The sequence below is a fragment of the Camellia sinensis genome, chromosome 10, assembly GCF_055761805.1.
Source record: "Camellia sinensis isolate YWXY chromosome 10, ASM5576180v1, whole genome shotgun sequence".
Taxonomy (NCBI): domain Eukaryota; kingdom Viridiplantae; phylum Streptophyta; class Magnoliopsida; order Ericales; family Theaceae; genus Camellia; species Camellia sinensis.
In genome coordinates, this window is record NC_138970.1 from 123,506,693 (window position 1) to 123,531,428 (window position 24,736).

At 39.0% G+C, this 24,736-nt stretch overlaps 1 protein-coding gene across 1 annotated transcript; it reads left to right on the forward strand.

The window, feature by feature from the left end:
• The first annotated feature begins 18,442 nt into the window (after window positions 1-18,442).
• Window positions 18,443-23,489, forward strand: LOC114302542 (Zinc finger protein 622). Its single transcript, XM_028247576.2, has 5 exons — window positions 18,443-18,665; window positions 21,086-21,661; window positions 21,790-21,959; window positions 22,109-22,327; window positions 23,055-23,489. Exons 1-5 carry the CDS (start codon window positions 18,561-18,563, stop codon window positions 23,212-23,214), a joined length of 1,230 nt encoding a protein of 409 aa, XP_028103377.1. The 5' UTR covers window positions 18,443-18,560; the 3' UTR covers window positions 23,215-23,489.
• The last annotated feature ends 1,247 nt before the right edge of the window (window positions 23,490-24,736 follow it).

The window sequence follows — 24,736 nt, forward strand, 5'->3', positions numbered from 1 at the left end:
TCAAGTTTCTATACACATTGCTTGCGTAGACCGCATGCTTTACTTACATGTGTTCAAGTTCAAATTCCTTTTTATACACATTGCTTGCGTAGACCGCATGCTTTACTTACATGTGTTCAAGTTCCTTTTATACACATTGCTTGCGTAGACCGCATGCTTTACTTACATGTGTTTAAGTTCCTTTTATACACATTGCTTGCGTAGACCGCATGCTTTACTTACATGTGTTCAATTTCAAGTTCCTTTTTATACACATTGCTTGCGTAGACCGCATGCTTTACTTACATGTGTTCAAGTTCCTTTTATACACATTGCATGCGTTGTCGCATTATGCTTTACTTACATGTGTTCAATTTCAAGTTCCTTCTATACACATTGCTTGCGTAGACCGCATGCTTTACTTACATGTGTTCAAATTTCTTCATACACATTGTGCACGTTGTCACGTGTTCTTTACTTACATGTGTTTGTACCTTCACAACATTGTTATGCGTCCCACTCAACTTGCGTTGTCACGCACTTTCGATCGCATGTTATGCATATTGCTAACAATATCTGTACCCGTTAAGTTTTCTTTCTTTCAGGCACGATATTGTATGTGCGGTTCATTTGAGGCTGGTGCAACCAGACGAACCGCGCAGGTATTGTATTCTCCGAGTGAGACGTATCGAGAATTACATAATTCTCTTACATCCTTTCTGCATTGTAGTGTATTTTGGTGTATGCTAAACTGTCGCATGTTATGCTTCGTTGCAGCTTTCTTTGCATGATCATTAGTTATGTTCGGCTTTGTGCATTGTTTTGCATTTTACCCCTTCCTTCGACGCATATCTTGTCTGTCTTGCATGTTTGTCTAAGTCTTCGGCCTTGTCAAAAATGGGTCGTCTCTGGGCTTTGACATTCACTCCCGTCATTGTTATGACTTTCGACTTCTGTCAAAGAGGGGCAACTGTAGACACCCCATTTTTGACCATCCTTAAGACTTGGACGTCACCGCTTGAACACTCGGTGATCATCTATGTTTTGTGTTCGTCTTGAGTTCCCGGAGGCCTCGGCTACGCGCCTTGCCTCAGGATCTCTCGACTCGACCGTTTTGTGTCTGGTTTTGCACCAAACACTTGTGTTTTTGCTTTGGAGGGCAGGGAATGGCTTTTGGGACATCCCCACACTCTACTGGCCATGGCTTGAGGCCACCGGCTGTGTTATGTTGCAATCGGCCAAATGTGATGGCCAGCCGGCCAATTTGACTGCCGGTCGGCCACTTTTATGGCCGACCGGCCAAATGTGGTTTTCAACAGATATTTCTGCAGATAGCTGGCAGCTGTCATTCTAGGCCATACCCCAGCCCATGCCTGGACGTGGGAGCTCTGAGAAGCTGCAGATTGATGTATCTTTATATCAATCAAGCTTCAAAAAAAGAGAAAAAAAGGGGAGACACAAAAGGAGAGAAGAAAAAAAAGAGAGATAGAACTTGGAGAAAGAAAAATTTTCCTCTCTCTAAAAATTTTCGAGCTCTCTCCCTATCTCTCTCTCCCAAACCCTTCAAACCCTAAGGCTCTTGCCCCCTTTACACTACCACTCATAGCACCACACCTCCACCCTCCATTCCAGTCCTTTCAAGCTGATTTCCAGAGGCTAGGAGCACCATTTCTTAGATCAAAAGTTGTTAAAGACTTAGGCTACAAGGGTAAGTCTCTTTTCCCTCACTTTTAGCTCTATTCTGCATGCTTTCTTAGCCTTTGTTTCTTACATTTTTGGGCTCCGACCCAAACTGTAAATAGTCTTATTTTGAGCCCCTTTTCATGTTTGATCAAGGACCTCCTACTGTTTGAGGTCTTCTACTACCACTTGCCTCTTTATCTCTCTTTTAGACCAATTTTTGCATAGTATTTTAGGCTTACTTGTGAGCTGTTTTGGACTTTTCCATAAACTGTGAAATAACTTGTTTTGTGCCCCTCTTCAATATTGTTGAAGGGCTCTCCTCTGTTTGAGGCCTCCTGCTATCACTTGTCTCTTTACCCATCTTTTAAGCCTTTTCTTGCATAATAGTTTGGCCTCATTTGTGATTATTTTCGTGGCTTGATGTAAACTGTAAAGTGCCTTTTTTTGAGCCCTTCTTCAACTTTGTTGAAGGGCTCTTTGCCATTTGGGTCCAGCTGCTGTCCCTTTGTGTTTAATCTCTCTTTTAGGGCCATTTTTGCATGATAGATTAGCCCTATTTGTGTTCATTTTTGAGGCTTGTTATAAACTGGAAATATGCATGTTTTGAGACTGTCTTGCATCTGTCTTCATGCTTCATGATCAAATAATGCATGTTTTGTATAGCTATAGGCCAATGCATATGCCTAGTTTTGTGTTTCGGGGCCATTCCATGCATCGGGTGCCATGTTTCCACGTTTCGGGATCATTTTGCATCACATTTCAGTGCTGAAACTTGCATGTTTGTATTCCATATTTCGTGCCTTGCCATGCCTTGTTAGAGTGGCATTCGTGTCTTAGGATCGGTCCTCGGTTTGCGTGCATGTGTGCACGCATTTCGAGTGTCTCATTTTCATCTAATGGCTACTGATGTGAGTGTGGCTGAGGTCCACTCATGTTAGTGTAAGTCCATTATGCATTGTGTATGCCATGTTTCAATGTGTTGTGCATGTTATGTTATTAGCATTGTGTGTACTATATAGTTGCATTGCATGTTTGTATGTTTGCTTGCATGCTTAGGTCACATGTGCATCGTTGTGCATTGCCTCGCCTCTTGATCAACCATGATTGAGGTTGGGTCCCTTGTATGTTTTGTGTGTATTGCATTTGACATTGAAATGCATACTTGACTCTTCAGCCATCATGCATCGAAATGCGCAATTGGTGGCATGGGGGTCAAGGGCCATGCTCCCTTGAGTCCATTGCATGATAGGGAGTGTGTCCATGCTCACATTTGTTTGAAAATTCCATGCCATACACTGCTTGCCCTCTGCTACTGCCAGCTGCAGGTTTTAGCAGGAAGAATTGGTCGGCCGGCAGTGTTGGGTGCCGACCGGCAAAACATGTTTGGCCGATAGATTATTCAGTGGCCGGTGATCATCCCCTTCAGCCGGTGGTGATCCCACTTGGTCGGTGATGCTCCCCAGTGTCCAGAGAGTGCACCTTGGGAGTCGCACAATTTTCAGAGGAGTAGATCAGTGTAAACAGAGGCAACAGCGCTATGGCAGCGAATTTTCGGGTGAGATGAGTCAAGCATGCATCATTCACGCATCCCGAGATGGGGCTGCAGCCACCTTCTTCCTGCATTTAATTCGTTAATTAATTAGAAATTCTGTAATAATTAATTTAGTATTCGGACTGTAATATTTATTTGGACCCTCCGAGCGAGGGCAATTGTGTAATAAGTGTGCGTGAGTGTGTGTATGTCTTCCAACCCCACGTCTTTCTTCCCTCTTATTTACCCGCTTATGATGGTAGACTAGGGCATATTTAAATTAGCATACCTTATGCTATGCATGCGTGCATTCATACATTTGTCTTGCATGCACCGGGCTCGGCGCATCATTGTAACTGCATTTGTATTTCAATTCCAAATTGAATACGTGTTAATTGTAGCATTTCACATGTCATTGTAGATTAGCCGAGCCTATCTTAGTTGCATTTTGCATGTGTTGCATTAGCCATCTTAACATGAACTAGGATCATGCATATGATTACTAACTAGTTTTTGTTTTGGCTCGGAGTACTCGGTAAGCATTTATGCTTTAGCATACCGCATGCGTGTGAGTGTTGCCATAATAGCATGATTACCATGAGGCTAGCTGCTTATGTGATATAACTGCTTGAATGCCTGTGGATGGAGGTTGAATTACCTAAATTGGGATAACGCATTAAAACTGTGAGTTTTAAGCCCACTAGATAGTGGCAAAATCATCTTTTCTAAAAACCCACTCGAGGGTGGCAAAACTTGCATTTTAACCTACTTGCGAGTAGCAAACCATTTTCAAAACAAGTATGAAATGTTTTGTTCCAATTTAGGCGATTTGGTCTATACTTGTTTGCTGTACGCATAACATAGTAATTCTAGGCTAATAACCAGAATAAGAACAGATAACGTTTTCAAAAACGGATATCACGGTTAGTAGAGGCCGATCTTCGGATCAGGCGAGAGGGGGTGCTCATAGCTGACCTTCCCCAATCGTACCCAAGCTCCCGAGCCGAGGCAACTTTGGTGATGACAGACACGTGGCCTTTGGCACCGAGTCAGGGTTTCCTAAATTCCTCCATAAAAATATTTAGGTGACGACTCTGTATCTGGCAAAGCAGTCCATCAAAAATCTGTTTCTCAAAACGATTTGCCGGATTTGGACTCTTTGGTTCAGATTAAGGACCGTGACACAAATTGAGTCTGAACTGTAGCAAGGCCCACGAGCGCGTCTACATTCACCTATCCAGCACTTTTGACTGTTTTTCAGTACGCTCGAGCGGGTAAGTCTGCGCTCGAGCAGAAACCTTTGTCTGCATTTCTGCTCGAGCGGAGTAACCGACGCTCGAGCGGGACCCTTATTTTCTGAAAACTCTGAAAATGCTTTTAAAGTGCATCTTTGCATCCTCATTTCATCCTAGGCATTCTTAGGCCTAGTTTAAGGCATCTTAATGATGATATAGATGTAGAACCACACCGAGTCTAAGTAGGGACTAAGTCTTTGTTTTCCGAATGTGAACTTAGTGTGTGTTCATCCTGTAAACTGCGTAGGGTTGGCATCTGAGGACGCGCTCTAGTTTAACTGCAGCCCAGAACTCTGTGAGTAACAACTGTGTAAAGATATGTTCAAATATGATTATCTTCTGAGCAATTGAACTGTACTGTTTTCTGAAATGATATGATTATCTTTGGTCTGATAAGACCTACTATACTGTTTTGCTACTGGATGTACCACATATGACTGTAATGACTGAATATCTGACATACTGATTGAAATTATTGTTTTCAATATTGTAAGGGCATTCATTCTTAACCTCTTTACGCATTATGTTATTCACTGGGCTTTAGCTCACTGCTCATATATATATAGGGGTACAGGCACCGGACCGTTACTAGAAGCGTCGGGGTAAACTCCAGTTTTGTCAAGCCAACCTATATGCCTCACTGCGAGGTTCCGAGCTTGTCAAGCTAAGGCTGCGGGGTGTTTTAGTTTTCCCCTTTCTGTTCTGTTTTTGTAAGACTGTATACACTGTACTGTACTGTTTTAATAGGGATTAAGTCCCTGTTCTGAATGTTTGTAAATATTGTACATACTGTTTTGCGCTGATTGTATATATATATGAAAAGTCTTTTTGCATACAGACTGTCACAGCTCATTGGACATTGTCTATTTACTATTTTGACTTCCTCCATGCCCCTGTACTCTGTATTATTATTTGATTGTTAAGCAGGCCTTCGGTAATCACGGATTACTGGTCGGTTACGGTGCTAAACCCATATGAGTGGGTTTGGGTCGTGACAGTTTAAAACCCCAGTCACTTGACCTAAATCATGTATATATATATATATGTTAAATAGAAATATGAATTGGGCCCAAGGCCGTTCGAAGCGTGTTGTTCTACATATCGTTTGTATAACTTCTGTATTTGACATTATTCACTGGGCGCTCATGCTCATTCATGTGTTTGTAGGTGAGCCAAAAAAAGTCCAAACCCAGCCCCAGTGAAGTCTGTGAGGAACAACAAAGGTTTTAAAGAGTCAGTCCTTACGTCTCACGCACGAGACCCGTCTTCGCCTTTTTGTCATTCTGTTTTATTTTGTCATGGGGGCGAAGTCTTCGAATATGTTGTATATAGTTTTTATGGATTGACTCAGACTATTATGATCCCGTATGTACAGAACCTTGTGTGGTACATATTTTGTTGTGAGTTATTAATGTGCATATGTATGGTTGTTACGATGTGCCATGTAAGCACAGCTCTATTGTAGACGCGCCCAAACGTCCCGGGAAGAATCCCGTTTTGTTCATTGGGCTTACTACAGTTCGGACTCAATGTCACGATTCTGAATCTAATCTCGCAAAGTGTAATGCAAGATTGATAAATCACAAAAGAGTCCAAATCTGGCAAATCATTTTGAAAAACAGATTTTTAGAAAGAAGTGCCAAACATGGACTGCTTTTCCAGATACAGGGTCGCAACTGAATATTTTGTTTTGGGGAAATTTAGGAAATCCTGACTCGTGCCTAAGGCCACGTGTCCGTCATCACCAAAGTTGCCTCAGCTCGGGGACTTGGGTACGATTGGGGAAGGTCATTTCATGAGCACCCCCGCTCGCCCGATCGAAGATCGGCCACTACTAAACATGATATCGAGTTTTTGAAAACACATGTTGTAGACACCCCATTTTTGACCGTCCTCAAGACTTGGACGTCACCGTTTGAATGCTCGGTGATCATCTATATTCGTGTTCGTTTTGAGTTTTCGAAGGCCTCGGCCGCGCGCCTTGTCTCAGGATCTCGTAACTTGCCTGTTCTGTGCTTGGTTTTGCACCAAGGACTTGTGTTTTGTGCTTCTGAGGGTGGGAAGAGGCTTGTTAGCCATCTCTGAAACCCACCGGCTGTGGCATGATGCCACCGACCTTGTTTTTTTTTTCTACTGACCAAATGTTTGGTCGGTCGGTATTCCCTTAGGTGTATCAGCCTTTTTGTGTGGTCGGCCGACCATTCATTTGGCTGATTGACTCCTTTTCTGGCTGATACCTCCTTTTCGCCTTTTTTAGGGATAGTGCATGCCAGCTGGAGTGCACGGACTTGTCCTCCATGCACGTGTATGGAGGATTTGCCCCTTTTGCACCCTTTTGTTCAAAGCTTCTTGGAGAAGCTTGCACCCTTTGCTCAAGCTTCTTGAGGAAGCTTGGACCTCTGTCTTAGCTTCCTCAAGAAGCTTGGACCTTTGAGTTAGCTTCCTTGAGAAGCTTGACCCCCTTTGACCCTTTTGTTTTAGCTTTTCTTAGAAGCTTAGCCCTTTGTCTTCCTCCATAAAAGGAAGCTTTCCTTCTCCTTTGAGGAGGTTCAGTAAATCAGAGTTATATAGCATATATACACCACTCTCTCTCTATATCTCCCTCTCTTTCTTCATTTGTGTGTGTTAGAGGGTCTAAAAGGGTGTTTTGTTCTTAGTTTTGCACTAAAACACCTAGTATTACACCATACTTCGGTTTTGGAGGTGTTGAGAGTTTTTCCTTGGAGTTTTGAGTTGGTTTTGATCAGAAAAAGGGGGCTGGACTACTGTTCTTGAAGTGTTCTTCAAAGGTAAACATTATTGCTTTATATTTCCCAATCTTGCACTAGCTTTTAACCTACTTTGCATACTGTTTTGAGCTTAGTGTATAACTGATAAAAACTCTAATTTTTCATGCTTAAGATGTTTCATTAAGGTCACTTTGGTGTTGGGGGTCGACCTCCCCCTCTTTGGCCTTGTTTGGCCTTTTTTTGTGCCTTCTTGGTTGAGCCTTTGTAACTTTCGTGTATTGGCCTTCTTACCACTGAAATCCAGAGGATTTTCAGTGGTAAAGAAGAGGTTTTGAAATCTTGCATAGGGGAGGGACACCCCTCTCCCTTTGTGTCTCGTTTGGCTCATAAGGGTAGCATGCATGCTTAGTTTTGTTTGGTCTTGTTTCAGAGGTTATTTGGAGTTTATTTAGCATGTTTTACCTCTGTCCTATGTTGGTTCATTGACCTCTTGCATGCATAATATACTTGCCTTGTATTCCTCCATTTTGCCTAGACATGCATGTTGCCTTTAGACCTCCATGCTTGCATGTTCTAGCTTGACTTCATGAAGCTTTTGGTTATATTTCATCATGCTTAAGGTCTCTTGGGTGCTGATTTGATCATGTTTGCCATGTTTGGTATAGCCTCTTTGCATTTTGGCTTATGAGCCTTGAGTGTGTGAGTCATTAGCTTGCATTACCTAGGCTATTTCAGTGATTTGGAATCACTTATTATGCCATTTTAGTCCATGTTTTGTGCTTACATGCTTGCATTTGCTACCCTTTCAACACCTTGAAGAGATGTGACCTTTTGCTCCATGTTAGGGCCTTGGTGTATGCCTATGTGTTTGAGGCTTTGGGCTGCCCTATCAGTGGGTTTTGAGGTGCATTTTGATGTATTAAAACTCTGTTTTTGGTTGTCTAGTCCATGCCATGTTTGGTTGGAGTGGGTGTAGGGCAATGCTCACTCTCGTGGCTTTGAATGCCTTTGTTTTGGGCCCATTTCTTGGCATGTTTTGATCATGTTCCATGCATGTTCTAGTCTTATTTTGGAATGCCCTAGGACTGTTTTTAGTCATTTTGGTCCCTTGGGGTTTGGTTGTCATAGCTATTGTTTGAACCCCCTTGTTGGCCTCAAGTTTGGAGCCCCATTGCATGCCTTACTTGCATGTTTTGTTTGAGTTGGCATCACTCCTCATGAGATTTCAGAGTTTATTATAATGACATATCCTCATATTCATCGCATTTCACTCATGCTTGAAGGTTGTGCATCGTGGTCTAAGTAATGAACCAAGTAGTAAGCTTGTTTGCTTTGCATTTCTGTTGCCTTCACCCATCATTTCAACCACTGTTTTGGGATGGGCTGAGGTCTCCCAATTTCAGTTTAAGTCCACCATTGCATGTTTGGACATGTTGTATTACTTTGGTTCCATACATGCATTGTCTCATCTTTGCACGTTTGCATGTTGTTTAGCTAGTTGCATTCCATATCCTAGCTGGCATGATAGGTTGCATTGCATTGTATCTTGCATGTTTGGCATATTGCACTTGGCATAGTTGTTACCTTAGCCTCATGTTGTATGCTTGAGACATGTTGCATACTTGAGTCACATTGCATACTTGCATTACATTTTGCTTGGTTTGGGGTGTCAAGCAAAGCATGAGGAATGAGGGACGTTCGTACTCAAAGTGACATAATGCGCCTCAATCCTCAGTCGCCGATGTCCTTGATCTCAACACAATAGGGCGTGTAGCACTCATGTGTTTTATTGCATTCATTCACATTGAAATGCACACTTCACTTCTTGGACCATCACGCATCGAAATGCGCGATTGGTGGTCCGAGGGTCAAGTACCAAATTCCCTTGAGCCCATAACATGATAGGGAGAATGGCCATGCACACATTGCTTTGAAAATTCCATACCATGCCATGTTTGCCCTCTGCTGCTGTCAAAACAAGATTCTACAGGCATACATGGTCGGCCGACCGTCTCTATTGCCGACCGACCAAACATTTGAGGCCGAGAGCCATATCAATGGTCGATGACCCTTTTACCATGGTCGGTGATGTCACCCCTTGGTCGGTGATGCTCCACAGTGTTCAGAGAGTGTTCCTTGGGACTTGTGCAATTTTCAGAAGAGCAGACCAGGGTAAATAGAGGCAGCTTGTGCATGGTGACGGATTTCCGAGCAAACTCGAGCACGCATGCATTGGACCCCTTTCCCGAGGCTGTTTTATTGCTTTCTTAGCTTAGTTAATTTGCTTAACTAGTTAAGTGGTCTGTAATAATTAATTAGCTTGTAGGTTAATTAATTTGTATTATTCTTTTGGCCCCTCCGAGCGAGAGCGAATGTGTAATAAGCGTGGGTGTGTGTGTGCATGTCTTCCAACCCCCATTTATTTCTCCCTTTTACTTACCTGCTTTTGATGGTTAGTACTAGGGCATATTTAATCTAGCATACCTCATGCTATGCATGCGTGCATTCATTCATCAATATTGCATGCACCGGGCTCGGCGCATCATGCTAACTGCATAGTATTTCAAATCTAACTTGAATATATGTTACTTGTTACATTTCACATGCCATCCTAGGATTAGCTGAGCCTATTCTAGATTGCATTTTGCCTGTGATGCATTAGCCATTTAACATAGACTTGGATCATATGTTTGATTGCTAACATGTTCTTTGTTTTGGCTCAGAGTACGCTTTAAGTATTTATGCTTTAGCATCTCGCATGAGTGTGAATATTAACATGACAGCATGCTTACCATGTGGCTATGTGCTTATGTGATATTACTGTCTGAATGGCTGTAGGTGAAGGTTGGATTGCTTGAGTTGGAACAACTCATTGAAATCCGTATTTTAGCCTACTTGTGAGTAGCAAATTTCGAACCATTTTTCCGCACAAACGGATATGCAATGCTTTGTTCCAAATTAGGCGATCTAGTCTATACTTTAGTGTTGTGCGCATCACATAGTAAGATTAGCTAATTAATTGGAATAAGAACGCATAATGTTTTCAAAACTAGATATCATGGTTAGCAGAGGCCGATCTTTGATCGGGCGAGCGGGGGTGCTCATAGCTGACCTTCCCCAATCGTACCCAAGTTCCTGAGCCGAGGCAACTTTGGTGATGACAGACATGTGGCCTTAGACAATGAGTCAGGATTTCCTAAATTTTCCAAAAATAAAACATTTAGGTGGCGACTCTGTATCTGGCAAAGCAGTCCATGTTTGGCACTTCTTTCTAAAAATATGTTTTTCAAAACGATTTGCCGGATTTAGACTATTTGGTGATTTATCAGTCTCATATCGCACATTGTGAGATCAGATTAAGAACCGTGACAATCTGAGTCCGAACTGTAGCATGAGGCCCACGGGCGCGTCTACACATGTGCTCTTATTCTGGTTTATTAGCCTAGAATTACTATGTGATGCGCACAGTATACAAGTATAGACTGGATTGCTTAAGTTGGAACGAAGCATCGCATATCCGTTTGTCTTGAAAATGGATTGAAGTTTGCTACTCGTAAGTAGGCTAAAACACAGGTTTCGACGAATTATTCCAATTCAAGCAACCCAACCTTCACCCATAGGCATTCAGGCAGTTATATCACATAAGCACATAGCCTCATGGCAAGCATGCTATCATGGCAGTCACTCACACACATGCAAGGATGCTAAAGCATAAACACTCACCGAGTACTCCAAGCCAAAACAGAAACTAGTTAGTAATCAATGCATGATCCTAGTTCATGTTAAGATGGCTAATGCAACACATGCAAGATGCAACTAAGATAGGCTCGGCTATTCTAAGATGGCATATGAGGTGCTACAGATAACATGTATTCAACTTGGAATTGAAATACAATGCAGTTAGTATGATGCACTGAGCCCGGTACATGCGAAATAGATGAATGAATGCAAACATGTGAAGCACAAGGATGCTAATTAAAATATGCCCTAAAACTAACCATCGTAAGCTGAAAAATAAAAGGGAGAAAGATGTGGGGTTGGAAGACATACATCACACACACGCACACTTATTACAAAATTCGCCCTCTCGACGGAGGGTCCGAATAAATAATACAGACCGAATGATTAATCAACTACCCTAGCTAATTAAATATTACAAAGCCCTTAATTAATTAATTAATTAATTATAAAACAATCTAAGTATGAAATTAAAGAGGCCGCCGCAGCTCTGCCTTGAAATGATTGGATGATGCATACTCGATTCGCCTTGCTCGGAAACCCGTTGCCATGCCTCTGTTGCCTCTGTTTGCACTGTTCTGCACCTCTGAGAATTGTGAAAATCTTAAGGTTACTTCTGAACCACTCCCTTAGCACTTTGGGATGCCACCGGCCAAGAGAAAACACCACCGGCCATGGAAATATGGTCATCGACCAAAGATGGGGCCATCGGCTGGATATTGGTAGTCGGCTGGCAGTAAAAGTTGCCGACCGGCCATTTCTTCCTGCAGAACACTAGTTTTGCTGCAACTGAGGACTGACAGTGCATGGCATGGAATTTGCAAGCCAAATGTATGCACAACCACCCTCCCTATCATGATATGAACTCAAGGAAGTATGGCTCCCGACCCTCGGGCCACCAATCACACATTTCGATACATGATGGCCAAAGGTGTCAAAGGTGCATATCAATATGGAATGAATGCAACAAACAGATGAATGTTACACACTCTATCATGTTGGGTCAAGAGTGTCGGCGACCGAGGATTGAGGCACGCTTCGTCCCTTTAAATGCGAAACGTCCCTTGATCCTCATGTTTGGTTTGACACCCCAAACCAAACAACAATGCAATGCATGCAAGTATGCCAAATATAGTGCAATGCATGCAAACAATGCAACATGAGCATGCCGACTCAAAGTAATGCAATGTAACATGAATATGCCAAGTGCAACATGGCTCAAGCATGCACACAAAGGCTAAAGTAGCGAGCATGCCAAATGCAAAGCAACCTACACGAGCATGTGACAAAAGGTAAACTAGCAAATATGCAACAAGATGTACCATGTTAAGCATGCGGCTATATACAAAGATAGACTTAGACCATAGTGGGAAGACCTCAACCACGTCCAAAACAGTAGCCAAAATGATGAATTAAGGCGCCAAAAGGGCAAAACACGCATGTTCACATATTGATCCATAAACTATGCAACAATGCACAATCCTCAAATATGAGTGAGATGTGATAAACATGAGAATATGACAATGCAATAGGCTCTGAAATCATGTTAAGAGTGATGCCAAATCAACTAAACAAGACAAGCATGGCATACTAATGAACTTAAAGCTCAAAGCTAGTCAAAGGACTTGAACCATGGCCATATCAACCAAGCCCCAAAGGACCAAGACGACCCAAAACAGTCCCATGGCAGGCCAAAATAATGCTAGAACATGCACGGGATGAGGCCAAAACATGCTAGGAAATGGGCACAAAAATGAAGGGCATTCAAAGCCACAAAGAGAGCACTCCACTACAACTACCTCAACCACACATGGCATGAATTATTTAAAGAAAGATAGAGCTATAATATGCCAAAAGGAGCCCCAAAACCCACTGATATGGCAGCCCAAGGACTTAAACAAAAAGGCATGCACAATGACCTATTTTAAGGCACAAAAGAACAACTCTTCAAAGCTTTGAAAGGATGGTAAATGCAAGCATACAACCATGGAACATGGACTGAAATAGCATGATAAATGATTCCAAATCACTGAAATAACCCAAATAAAGCATGCTTATGACTCATACACTCAAAGCTAACAAGCTAGGATACATGGTGGCTATACGAAACATGTCAAACATGATCAAATCAACACCAAACAGAGCTTAAACATGTCAAAACATGGATAAGAGCTTCATGAAGTCAAGCCAAAACATGCAAGTATGATGGTCTAAATGCATGATACATGTTATGACAATAGAGGGGATTACAAAGCAAGTGCATGATGCAAACAATAGGCCATCGAACCAACATGAAACAGAGGTCTAACATGATAGAAGAACACCAAATACCCTCTGAAATGGAGCCAAATAAAGCTATGCAAACATGCTACCTTTATGAGCCCTAAATGTAAGCAAATGAGTCACAATGGGAGAGGGGTGTCCATCCCCTATACAAGACCTCAAAACCACTTCTCCACCACTGAAAATCCTCTGGATTTCAGTGGTGAGAAGGTCAGTACACGAAGGGTTCCAAAGCCCAAAGAGGAAGGCACAAAAGGGGTCAAACAAGGCTTAAGAGGGGGTAAACAACCCCCAACACCAAAATGACCTTAAGCAACTATAACAAGCATGAAAATACAGAACTTTTATCAGTTATACACTAAGCTCGAAACAATATGAAAATAGGTCTAAAGCCTTAAGCAAAAATGGGGAATAAAAAGGTAAGTTCTCACCCTTGAAGAGAACACCAACTCTAGCACCTCTTTTTGATCAAAAGCCAACTCAAAACTCTGAAAATCAACCCCTTAAAACCTCAGCAACCAAAGTATAGTGTAACACTAGGTGTCTTAGTGCAAACTAAGAATAAAAACCCCTTTTGAACACTATTACACACACAAATATAGAGAGAGAATGAGATATAGAGAGAGAGTGATATATATCATATATCACAGGTTGTTCAATCTCTGAAAAGGGAGGGGAGGCCCTCCTTTTATAGGAATTCAATTCCTAAGCTTCTTGGAGAAGCCAACACAAAGGAGCAAATCCCTCCATACACATGTATAGAGGGGGTGTATTGTGGATGCCAGCTGTGACAGCCGGCATGAAATATCTGTCAAAAGCAGATGGAAAGGGGTCAGCTGGAAAATATGGCTGATTGACCAACAATGGTCGGCCGACCAAAAACATTGCCGACCGACCAAAATCTTTGGCTAGTAGCAAGAAAACAAGGCCGGTGGCCTCAAGCCAAGGCCGGTGGGGTGTGGGGATGGCCAATAAGCCATTCCCTGCCTTGAGAAGCAAAAACACAAGTGTTTGGTGCACAACCAAGCACAAAACAAACAAGTCGAGAGGTCTTGAGGCAAGGCGCGCGACTGAAACCTCCGAGAACTCAAGACGAACACGAACATGGATGATCATCGAGTGTTCAAACGGTGATGTCTAAGTCTTGAGGACAGTCAAAAATGGGGTGTCTACATCTATGGACAAAGTTTTAAATTGCTTCCGTTTGGCCCCCATTAAATCTGTTAAAATACGTTTGGTTTGGTTTGAGGTTGTAGGTAATCTCATGATTATTGGCCGGTTATGTCCTTAACCCACGGGGGCGGGTTCGGGTCATGACAATCTTAGTGCACAGAAGGTGATGCCTAAGTTGATGAATGAGATCATGGAGGCCTAGAAGTACGATCAAGAGGTAGCCTACATCAAGGGACGTCTGGAATTAGGAGAACCAATGCTCAATTGGGTAATTCACCTCGATGGGAGTTTAAGATACCAAGGTAAATTGTTTGTACGAAGTGACGAGTTACTTAGAGAAAAGGTACTTAAGGAATGTTATCATTCTGCATTTGCAGTACATCCAAGAGGGACTAAAATGTACCAAGATTTGAAGCGGTAGTATTGGTGGAATGGAATGAACAAAGAGGTGGCTAAATTTGTAGCAAAATGTCTAACATGCCAACAAGTGAAGGCGGAACATCAAAAATCAGGGGGAATGTTGCAACCTCTACCAATAGCCGAATGGAAATGGGAGTATGTGACGATGGACTTTGTGACAGGGTTGCCTAAGACACCTAGAGGGTGCAATGCTATATAGGTAATACTGGATCGCCTCACCATGTCAGCACATTTCTTACCCTATAAGATAAGCGACACTTTAGAGTCTATGTGCAAGCTCTACATTGGGGAGATCATTCGACTACATGGAATTTCGGTATCTATTGTGTCAGATCGTGATGCACGATTCACCTCTCGATTTTGGGGGAGTCTGCAGGAAGCTCTTGGTATTGCGTTATGTTTTAGCACCGCCTTTTACCCGCAAACAGATAGACAATCTGAACGCACCATCTAGACACTCAAAGATATGTTGAGAGCTTGCACAATGGATTTTCAAGGAAGTTGGGAACGACACCTACCTTTAATTGAATTCTCCTATAACAACAGCTTTCAAGCTAGCATCGGTATGGCGCCTTTTGAAGCATTATATGGACAACCTTGTAGATCGCCGATTTGTTGGACTGAAGTGGGTGATGCAGATCTGATCAAACCTGAACTTGTTCTAGAAACTACTGAGAAGGTCAAATTGATCCGACAACGGTTAAAGACTGCTCAAGACCATCAAAAGAATTATGCAGATAAGAGGAGAAGGGTATTGATGTTTGAAGTAGGAAGCCACATGTTCCTAAAGGTGCAACCTAGGCGTGGAGTCGTACGTTTTGGGAGAAAGGGGAAGCTATCTCCACGATATATTGGGCCTTTTGAGGTATTGGAAAAGGTGGGCGAAGTGGCATACAGACTAGCTCTACCCCCGCAGTTAGCAGGGATACACAACGTCTTCCATGTATCTATGTTGAGAAAATACATCGCTAACCCGTCACACGTCCTCAAATGGGAAGAAATCAGTCTTGACAAAGATGTTACATTTAAAGAAGGACCAGTAGCAATACAAGATTTCTCCAAACTAGCTAAACCAAAAATGTCTAACGAGTCACAACAAGAAGAAGCAACAAGAACAAGAATAGAATGTTTATGTGTAAAAACATGGATTTATGTGTAAAAACAGGAGATTAGAATATTTAAAAACAGGGGGACTAGAATGTTTTAAAACATGGGATTATATAAAAGAGGGTTTATACATTTTGAAGTATGTAAAATGTGTTTTACAAGGGTTTTTTTATTTTTATTTTTTTATGAAAGTGTTATTGAAATGGTATGATATATACAAAATATCAAAGAATAATGTACAAATTTGAATAAAAAATAATAGGTGAAGAGAGATGTTACTTTTTTTTCACCATTTCTATGAATAAGAAGTCAAGAACTATGAAATTTCTTTAGAGTCGTGATGGTTCTTCGTATTGTTGAGAGTCGCCGATTGGAGAAGATGAACGGCTTGGTGTTGTGTTAGTAAGAGTCGACGATTGGAGAAGATGAACGGGTTCGTTTTGTGGTTAGGACTGGGTTTCAGAGGTAGTGGAGTCGAACGGTGGAGAGATAGAGGATTGAGAATGCAGAGTTGAGCGGCGGAGATGTGACAGTGTACTGATCAGACTGAGATGATCGTGGGTGAAGGTTGCGTGCGTGTAAATTGGATGATATGTGTGGGTATTTTCGTCTGATTGATAATTTGAGGACTTAATAGAGTATTTAATTTGTTTTGAGGCTAAATGGGACATAATATGTTGGGCTTGGACCTTTGGGTCAGTTGCCCTAATTTAAACTATTGAGATGGATTCAAAATGAGCCCATGGTAAATCGGACTAGACAATTCATTTGACTTGCCAATCAAAGACCATCCAAACCATACATCTTTATAGCAAAAAATACTTCAAAGATATTTTTCTACATTACATACGTTGCAATATACTTTCAAAATAACTTTGTATATATGCACACTTAAATATACATATAAACTTTTTTAAGGGTAATTATTAAAAAAAAAAATCTTAGAGTATTACAATTGTAACAAAATAAATTTTTAATTTTTAATTTTATCAATTTAAACCATAATCTTTTGATTTGTTATCAATTTAAATCATTTGTCTATTTTTATTAAGTAAAATTGACAAAAAATAGTGTTTTTGTTATTAAACTCAATGAAAAATGATATTTTAGATATTTTACATTCACATACATTTAATTTAATGACTAAAATACTAATTTTTAGTCGCTCTTACTCAATGAAAATAGACAAATAATTTAGATTAAAAAAAATCAAAAAATTATGATTTAAATTGACAAAATTAAAAACTCATAACTTTTCTTTTTCTTTTTCTTTTTTTTGTAATTACCTCAAAATTTTAAATTAAAATTATGACATATATTTATTTAAGTTAACTTTTTATAGCACAAAAAATGCTAAAATTATTCACTAAGCAATACACTTTTATAAATAATTCAATTAAATTTATTTTAAGAAAAAAAATATTATATCCTACACATATTAAAGATCAACTGCTAATTAATATAGTTGCAAAATTCAAATTGGACAAACTCATCACAAAAATCCAATTGGTCAATTGAAGTGGTCATTTTATATATTTTTATAAATATAAATAATTATTTAAAACAAAATATTTTGCCAGTATGACGTAGTGGATGATTTTGTTGACCTTCTTTCATATTCGCGTTGTTCGGTGAGTTTTTTTTTTTTTTTTTTTTTTTCAAAAAAAAATAATTTAGAGAATTGACACACTTTTCAAACTATTTGTAAAATTAATTTACTTTTTGAAATCACATTTTCAACATGTAATTTCACTTTGAAATCGCATTACATGTTGAAAATATAATTTTATGATAATATAAATTTCACTAAGATATATTACATTTTCAACCTACGATTTCAAATTGAACTTGTATGTTAAAAATATAATTTTTAATTTAAAATTACATTTTCAAAATATAATTTCAAAAAACAAGTTAGTTTCTCAAATAATTTAAGAAATGAGTCAATTCTTTAAATTATTTTTTAAAAATATTACAAAAAACTAGTTGTTTGGTAAGTTAATATTTTAATTATATTTGATTTTTTATAATTATGTTAATTAATTTGATAACTATAAAAAAATAAAATAAATTTAGGGGATGCACCAATAAATCCCAAATTAATAACTTATACACTGTTTAGTCCTAAAAGTTTTCTTATAGACTGAAAGGTCCCATTACAATGTTTCAAACATCAGATTAATGTTTCAAACATTAGATTTCAAACATCTAATGTTCATCAGATTTCAATAATGTTTGAAATTATAGGATGAATGTTTCAAACATTAGATTTCAAACATCTAATGTTCATCAGATTTCAATAAATTTTGAAATTATAGAATGAAACATCAGATTCATTTACATCATGAACATCATGATGATGTATAAAATGGGACTAAATGGAGCATAAGAAAATTTTTAGGACTAAATGGTTCAACTTTTCAGAAACTAGGATTTATGGGTAAATTTTTCATAAATTTAATATTTTATCTTTTTAATTTATTTTATTTTTAATGAGTTATTTTATCCCTCAGCAAATAAGCCATTGAAAAGTCTTGAACCCTACATACAATACATACCCTATATATATTCCCATTTTCTGAAACCGACCTAGTTTGTTTAGAAGGAGAAGGAGAAGCAAATATGCCAGGGTTAAGCTGCAACGCGTGCAACAAAGAATTTGAAGGAGAATCGGATCAGAAGCTCCATTACAAGTCCGAATGGCACCGCTACAACCTCAAACGCAAGGTCTCAATTCCTTCCTTTTCTTCTCTTTCTCATATTCCTTCCTACTCTTCCTCTTGTTTTTATTCAATTCTGTTATCCTTTCTCTATTGTTGTCTATTGCATCACTAGTTTCTAGGGAATTTTTCATTTGTTGTTTGGGGCTTCATGTATTTACATACATCTTCAGTTGCCTTTCTTTTGGAGTTATAAGGCTATCTCCAGCCCTTTCTATAAATTTTACTCAATTTTGAGTAAAAATCTCATATTTATGAATAGATTTGAGTAAAAGCTTCACTAATGATAACACTATATTTGGAAACTTAGGAGAGAAAAGAAATGAAATGATTGTGATTTTTCTCTTTTTTGTTTGGTTAGATTTCACGAGAGAAAAGAAAAGAAATTGTTTTATGTTAGAATACCAAATTAATATGAAAAGCCCTTGAGGACATGGTGTTAATCATTTTATTTCTTTTATTTTTACATGGACAAAATTGGTATTATGAAAATATAAGAATATGTTGATTTTTTTTATCTCCCAATCTCTCCACTTTTGGGAAGATTGAAAATGAGGGTTATAAGAGAAATAAGTTTCTTCCCGGTTCTCTCCATTTTTCTAAACTTAAATTATCCAAACAAGTAAGAGAAATACATATCTCCACATTTCTTTTCTTTTCTTTTCTATCCAAATCACTCAATTCAAACATAGTGTAAGAGTGGTCAATTTGAGACCCACAAAATAGCCTTGAACATTTGAGTCTCCCCCTTTATGCTTGGTTGAGGGAAAAATCATGTCTCTTCTATAAGTGTGAGGTAGTCTTGAGGGAGTTTTATGTTTCTATTTGGGTGTTTATGGGACTATCCAAGATTATGGAAAGGTTGGTGGGATGAGCTAGTTAGTTTGTATAAATTTTGTTATCCTAATTGGTGTGTGGGAGGTAATTTCAATGTTATGAGAGATTTTGATACATTTATTAGATAGTGCAATTTGATTTATCCTCCGTTATTGAATGCATGATTTACTTGGTTAAATCTTCAGGCAAGGTTGGTCTATAATAGATTGGATAGATTTTAATTTTTGTTGCAAGAGATGGAGAGATTTCCAATTGTTAGACAAGATGCTTTTCCTAGAGCTGTTTATAATCATTGCCTTGTGGTCTTGGAAAGTTGTCTATGTTTAAATCATGTGTTAGAATAAATTTAATAACAGTTCAGTACAACCTCTCCATGTGCGTACTCTTCATGCTTATCAGCAAAAGGTGTACTTGAGGTGCACACCTTAGATTGTGATGCACAAGCTTATGGGGAGTGTCACCTAAAAATCAAAGTTCCGTTGTGTTTTTCCTTAGCGTCACCTCAAGGCAAGTATTGCGGCAAGCCTCGAAAAAGCCCTTTAAAACTTTTTGTACACCCTAAGAAGAGGAGCCCAGCCGCTTATGAAGGAGGAGACCACCATCTTCAATGAGAACACCATGTTGGATACTTGGAAAATCAGCTATTCTTGCTTGGAGATGTCTCCATGAAACTTCAACATCCCTAATCTCGAGATAGAAATTCCTATTTATTCCCTAGTTTCCAATTCAATCGTTTTTGGTCATATTTCGCATAATTGACTTGAAATTACCACACTTCCGCATTTATCTCTGCCTGGGTGGAGATCGGGCTCCACTTGGGCACACATGGGCATTTGCTTCATCTTGAAATTCTGAAATATCTTAACTGGAGACCTCCAATTGGGCAGACATGTACAGTAGCCAAACTCCACAGCCCCTCTCTTCTAGAAGCCACGCTCAGATGTATGTGGCGGTGCACCCAGGCGGAGAAAAGTAGTGGTCTTTTCTCTTTTGTTCTTCTTTGCGTCCCTAGTTGCCTTAACACTCTAGCCCTAATATGAAGCCTGTACGAGGATCCAAGAAACCCTGAACACATTGAAACACAATTAATATTATCAAGCAACACTGATTGAAAACATATCATATGCAGGTTTCTTGCCAAGAAAGAAAACACACCCACACACACACCCACACACACACATGCAAGTTAAAGGGCCTATATGTGTCTATTGTGGCTCCGAACAGTCCACTCCTTTTAACATTTCTTCTTCTCGTTGTTGTTGGTTGTTAGTCGTTAGTCGTTAGTCGTTTAGCATTATTTTTATCATTACTGTTATTTGACTTTTTGGATGGATGACATTATTTGGCAAGTCTATGCTGAAATTTAATGAAGTCATCATGATTATTCCTTCATCGATATGGTCCCCTAGCTTGGACACAACACAAGTGATCATGTAACTAAGTTTGGCTGCACACTTGCATTTCAATAGTAGATATACTAAATGAGCTTGCTTTATTCGGCAATTTTGACTCTATTTTTTATTTTTTATTTTTTTTAAATTTAAAGTACATATTTTCATTCTGTATTTTGTTTCGCATGTTGCTAATCAGGTTGCTGGAGTTCCGGGGGTGACAGAAGCGCTCTTTCTGGCTAGACAATCCGCACTTGCGGAAGAGAAAAATAAGTCTAATGAGACTCCTATGCTCTATAGTTGTGGTCTCTGCAACAAAGGATACAGAAGTTCCAAGGCTCATGCTCAACACCTAAAATCACGAAGTCATGCGACATTGGCTTCCCGAGGAATGAGTGATTCAGATGATAGGAGTGCTATAATTAGGCCCCTCCCGCCCCGTGTTGTAAATAAGCTTCCCCAACAAAGAGCGCAATATGACGAAGATAGTGAAGAATCTGATGAGTGGGAGGAGGTTGATCCAGAGGAAGATTTGGTTGGTGAAGCCACAGATAGTTTGTCTCATTTGGGTGTGAATGAGCACACCACCAATGTTCATATGGATGATGATGACAATGAGTATGAGTTGGATCCATCATGCTGCTTTATGTGTGATGTAGAGCATGATACAATAGAGAGCTGTATGGTTCACATGCACAAGCAACATGGCTTCTTCATACCTGATGTGGAATATCTGAAAGATCCAAAAGGCCTTCTTACTTATCTCAGCCTCAAAGTAATATGTTTTCTGATTGTACTTTCTGGTTCAGAGACCAGTTTTGTTTATATTTGATGACATTATTTCTACTTTTTACTTGTAAAACTCGGTTTACATATCCCGCTTTACCGTCATCCATTCTTCAGGTTAAAAGGGATTTCTTGTGTTTGTACTGCAATGAGAGATGCCATCCTTTCAACAGCTTGGAAGCAGTTAGGAAACATATGGCAGCAAAAAGTCATTGCAAAGTGCATTACGGTGATGGTGGGGATGACGAAGAAGCAGAGTTAGAAGAATTTTATGATTATAGCAGCAGGTACCTTTCTTTTGTTGTTATTGTCTTTTTTATTTTTACTTTTTTTCCATTTTTGAGAATTTGGTTTCACCGCTGATGACATTTGTAACATCTTTTTTATTAAAGTATCATCCATATGATATCTAAGGTGGTTGTTTCCTTTGTTATAGTTATGCGGACACAAATGGGAAGCAACTGGTTGAAGCCAATGATATGAGCAATACAGTTGATCTTGGAAGTGGTGGGTCTGAGCTCATAATAACTCAGAGAACTGATGGCAGAATATCAACCAAAATGCTTGGATCTCGTGAATATTTGCGCTATTACCGTCAAAAGCCACGCCCATCACCTACAAATGGCATTGCCATCACTGCTGCTCTGGCCTCAAGGTTCAACTCTGATCTCTCTTTATTAGGCTTCTTTAAAAGAAAAGTGCATCCTTGTCCCATATGGAATTTCCTAAGAAAGAGAAGAATTACAACCAACTCTGTTTTGTGACTAATTTTGTGTCTAGCTAGTGTCTCATGAATAAACATCATAATAGGAATGAAACCGATTCAAAAGATGACCCTCCCGAGAATACTTTTATTTCCTAGAGGCACTAGTCCTAAGGACCACTCTATGAAGGTAATCACTTGTACATGTGAGTGCCTTATTTAGGGAGTTTGGAAACAGTAATGGCTGTTCTCATTCATTTGCATCCATGTGTCTAAACACCAGTTGATCACTCTGAATTTGTTTTCTTCTTGGTGTCTTGTTATCGAACACTTTTAAGACACTGTTAACACGCTTAAACTGGTTGTACATTTTCTATAAAAATGTGGTCAGAAAATGTACAATCATATGATACTTTGTTAACCAATATTCTTGAAACACTCGATAGCAAAAGCAGCTTCCTTTTTTCATCTGCTTCAGCTTTCTATAATTCCTTGGGGCGGTCATAGTCATAGCATGTACACAACAAATATTAATTGGAAAAAGGTATCGAAGTAATGAAAGAAAATTGGAAAAAAGGAAAGACAAGAATAAACAAAGAGAAAAATGGAAAAGAGAAATGAGATAAATAAATGAAAAGTGCAATAGTGACACGGAGAAACCATGTTTTGATTTGCTCAGGTATCGAAGTATGGGATTGGCAACAGTGCAGTCAAAGGAGCAGATGGTGAGGATGAAGGTTATGAAGGAGATGAACCGATCAGGGGTGGAGGCCATGCGCTCTAAGATGGGCATGAAGAGTAATGTCATTCGTAACCTCCCCAAGAATGTTACATATTAGTCCTTTTCCTTGGACGAAAATCAACGTCACATTTGGTTATTTGTCTGTTAAAAGTCTTTACTTTCAAGATGTGGTTTAGTATATCTAGGACAAACAATGGCTTGTGGATTTGTCCTTGGTGGTACATGGTTATGTATCATCTCTTCTTTCATATATGGGCATGTTTTCTTAGATGATTTTATGCCTGAGAAGTCCAGTTTTCAATTTTGATGAACTCCGACCCATTGTTTTCAGTGGTCTGTCCTTGTGATATAACAAGGGTTTGTGTTGAGATATGTTTGGCCGCGGTCACTTGATTAAGTGTTTGGGTGTGGGTTGGCATTTACAAAATTCTGTGAGTGGTTGAATTTGGGTTAACCCTTGTGGAGCCCCCTTGTCATTGTTTCATCTGTTATGACAAGGGGGCTCCACAAGGGTTAACCCATATTCAACCACTCAGAGAATTTGGATGAAACAATAACAAATCTGTGATTTGTCTGTGTGTTTGAAGATGATCCTCCTTGGGAGTGTGCTCCTATTATCAGGGATGTTAGAATCATAGCTAAACAATGTAATCTTTCCTTTGTATGGACTCCACGTGAGGCTAATTGTGCTGCTCATTGGACAGCGAGGGCCTTTTTAAATGGAGTTCTTCCCTCCAATTGGGTGATCAATCCCCCAGTTGGCTTATGTAAGGCTTTAGCCTTGGGCTAGTAATGATATTTTTGCATTTCCTTTCAAAAAAAAAAAAAAAAAAATCTGTTATTTTATTTGGAAATTAATTTCTCAAGTAACTGTAATACATTATTCTCTTAAATTAAAGAGAGATGTTACAATGTATACCCTAAAAAAGGTGCATATAGTAGACCTTTCATAACTTTTCACAAAATTTTGTAACTTAGGCCTCGTTTGGGAACTCTTTCATTTAGCCAAAAAGTCAAAAAGTTGTTAAAAAAGTAAAAAAGCCAACGATCCATACTAAAAAGTCAAAGACTCTCTTTTCTCTCTACTTTTTACACATCTTTCTGTAAAAAATCAAAAAGTCATCCCAAATATATTAATTTTTTTTAACTCATATTTTAGTCAAATAGTCAAAAGTTACTAAATTAATCTGTTTTCAAACGAGGCCTTAAAACCAAAATATCATAACTTTTTCACTATAAAAATCGTAACTTTTTTTCTTTGAAAAATGTCATAACAAAATCTTAAAGTGTCATAATAAAAATTACAAAATATCATAACATTATTATTTTTAACTTTAAGGTGAACATCATAAATTTACTATTTATAACTTTATTACAAAATGCCATAACATACATCACAAACAATCATAACATTCATCATAAAAAAATCATAATTTTTTTATAATATGCACCATTTGAAAGAGTGCACATTGTAAATTTCTCCTAAATTAAATATCATTGTTATTGAATAATAGTTAATAAATTTTTAAGTTTTGAACAACTGCACGATTGAAAATGGAATAACATACAATCGTAAGAGGTTATTTCCAAGACAATAATGTTGATAGAAATATTAACAT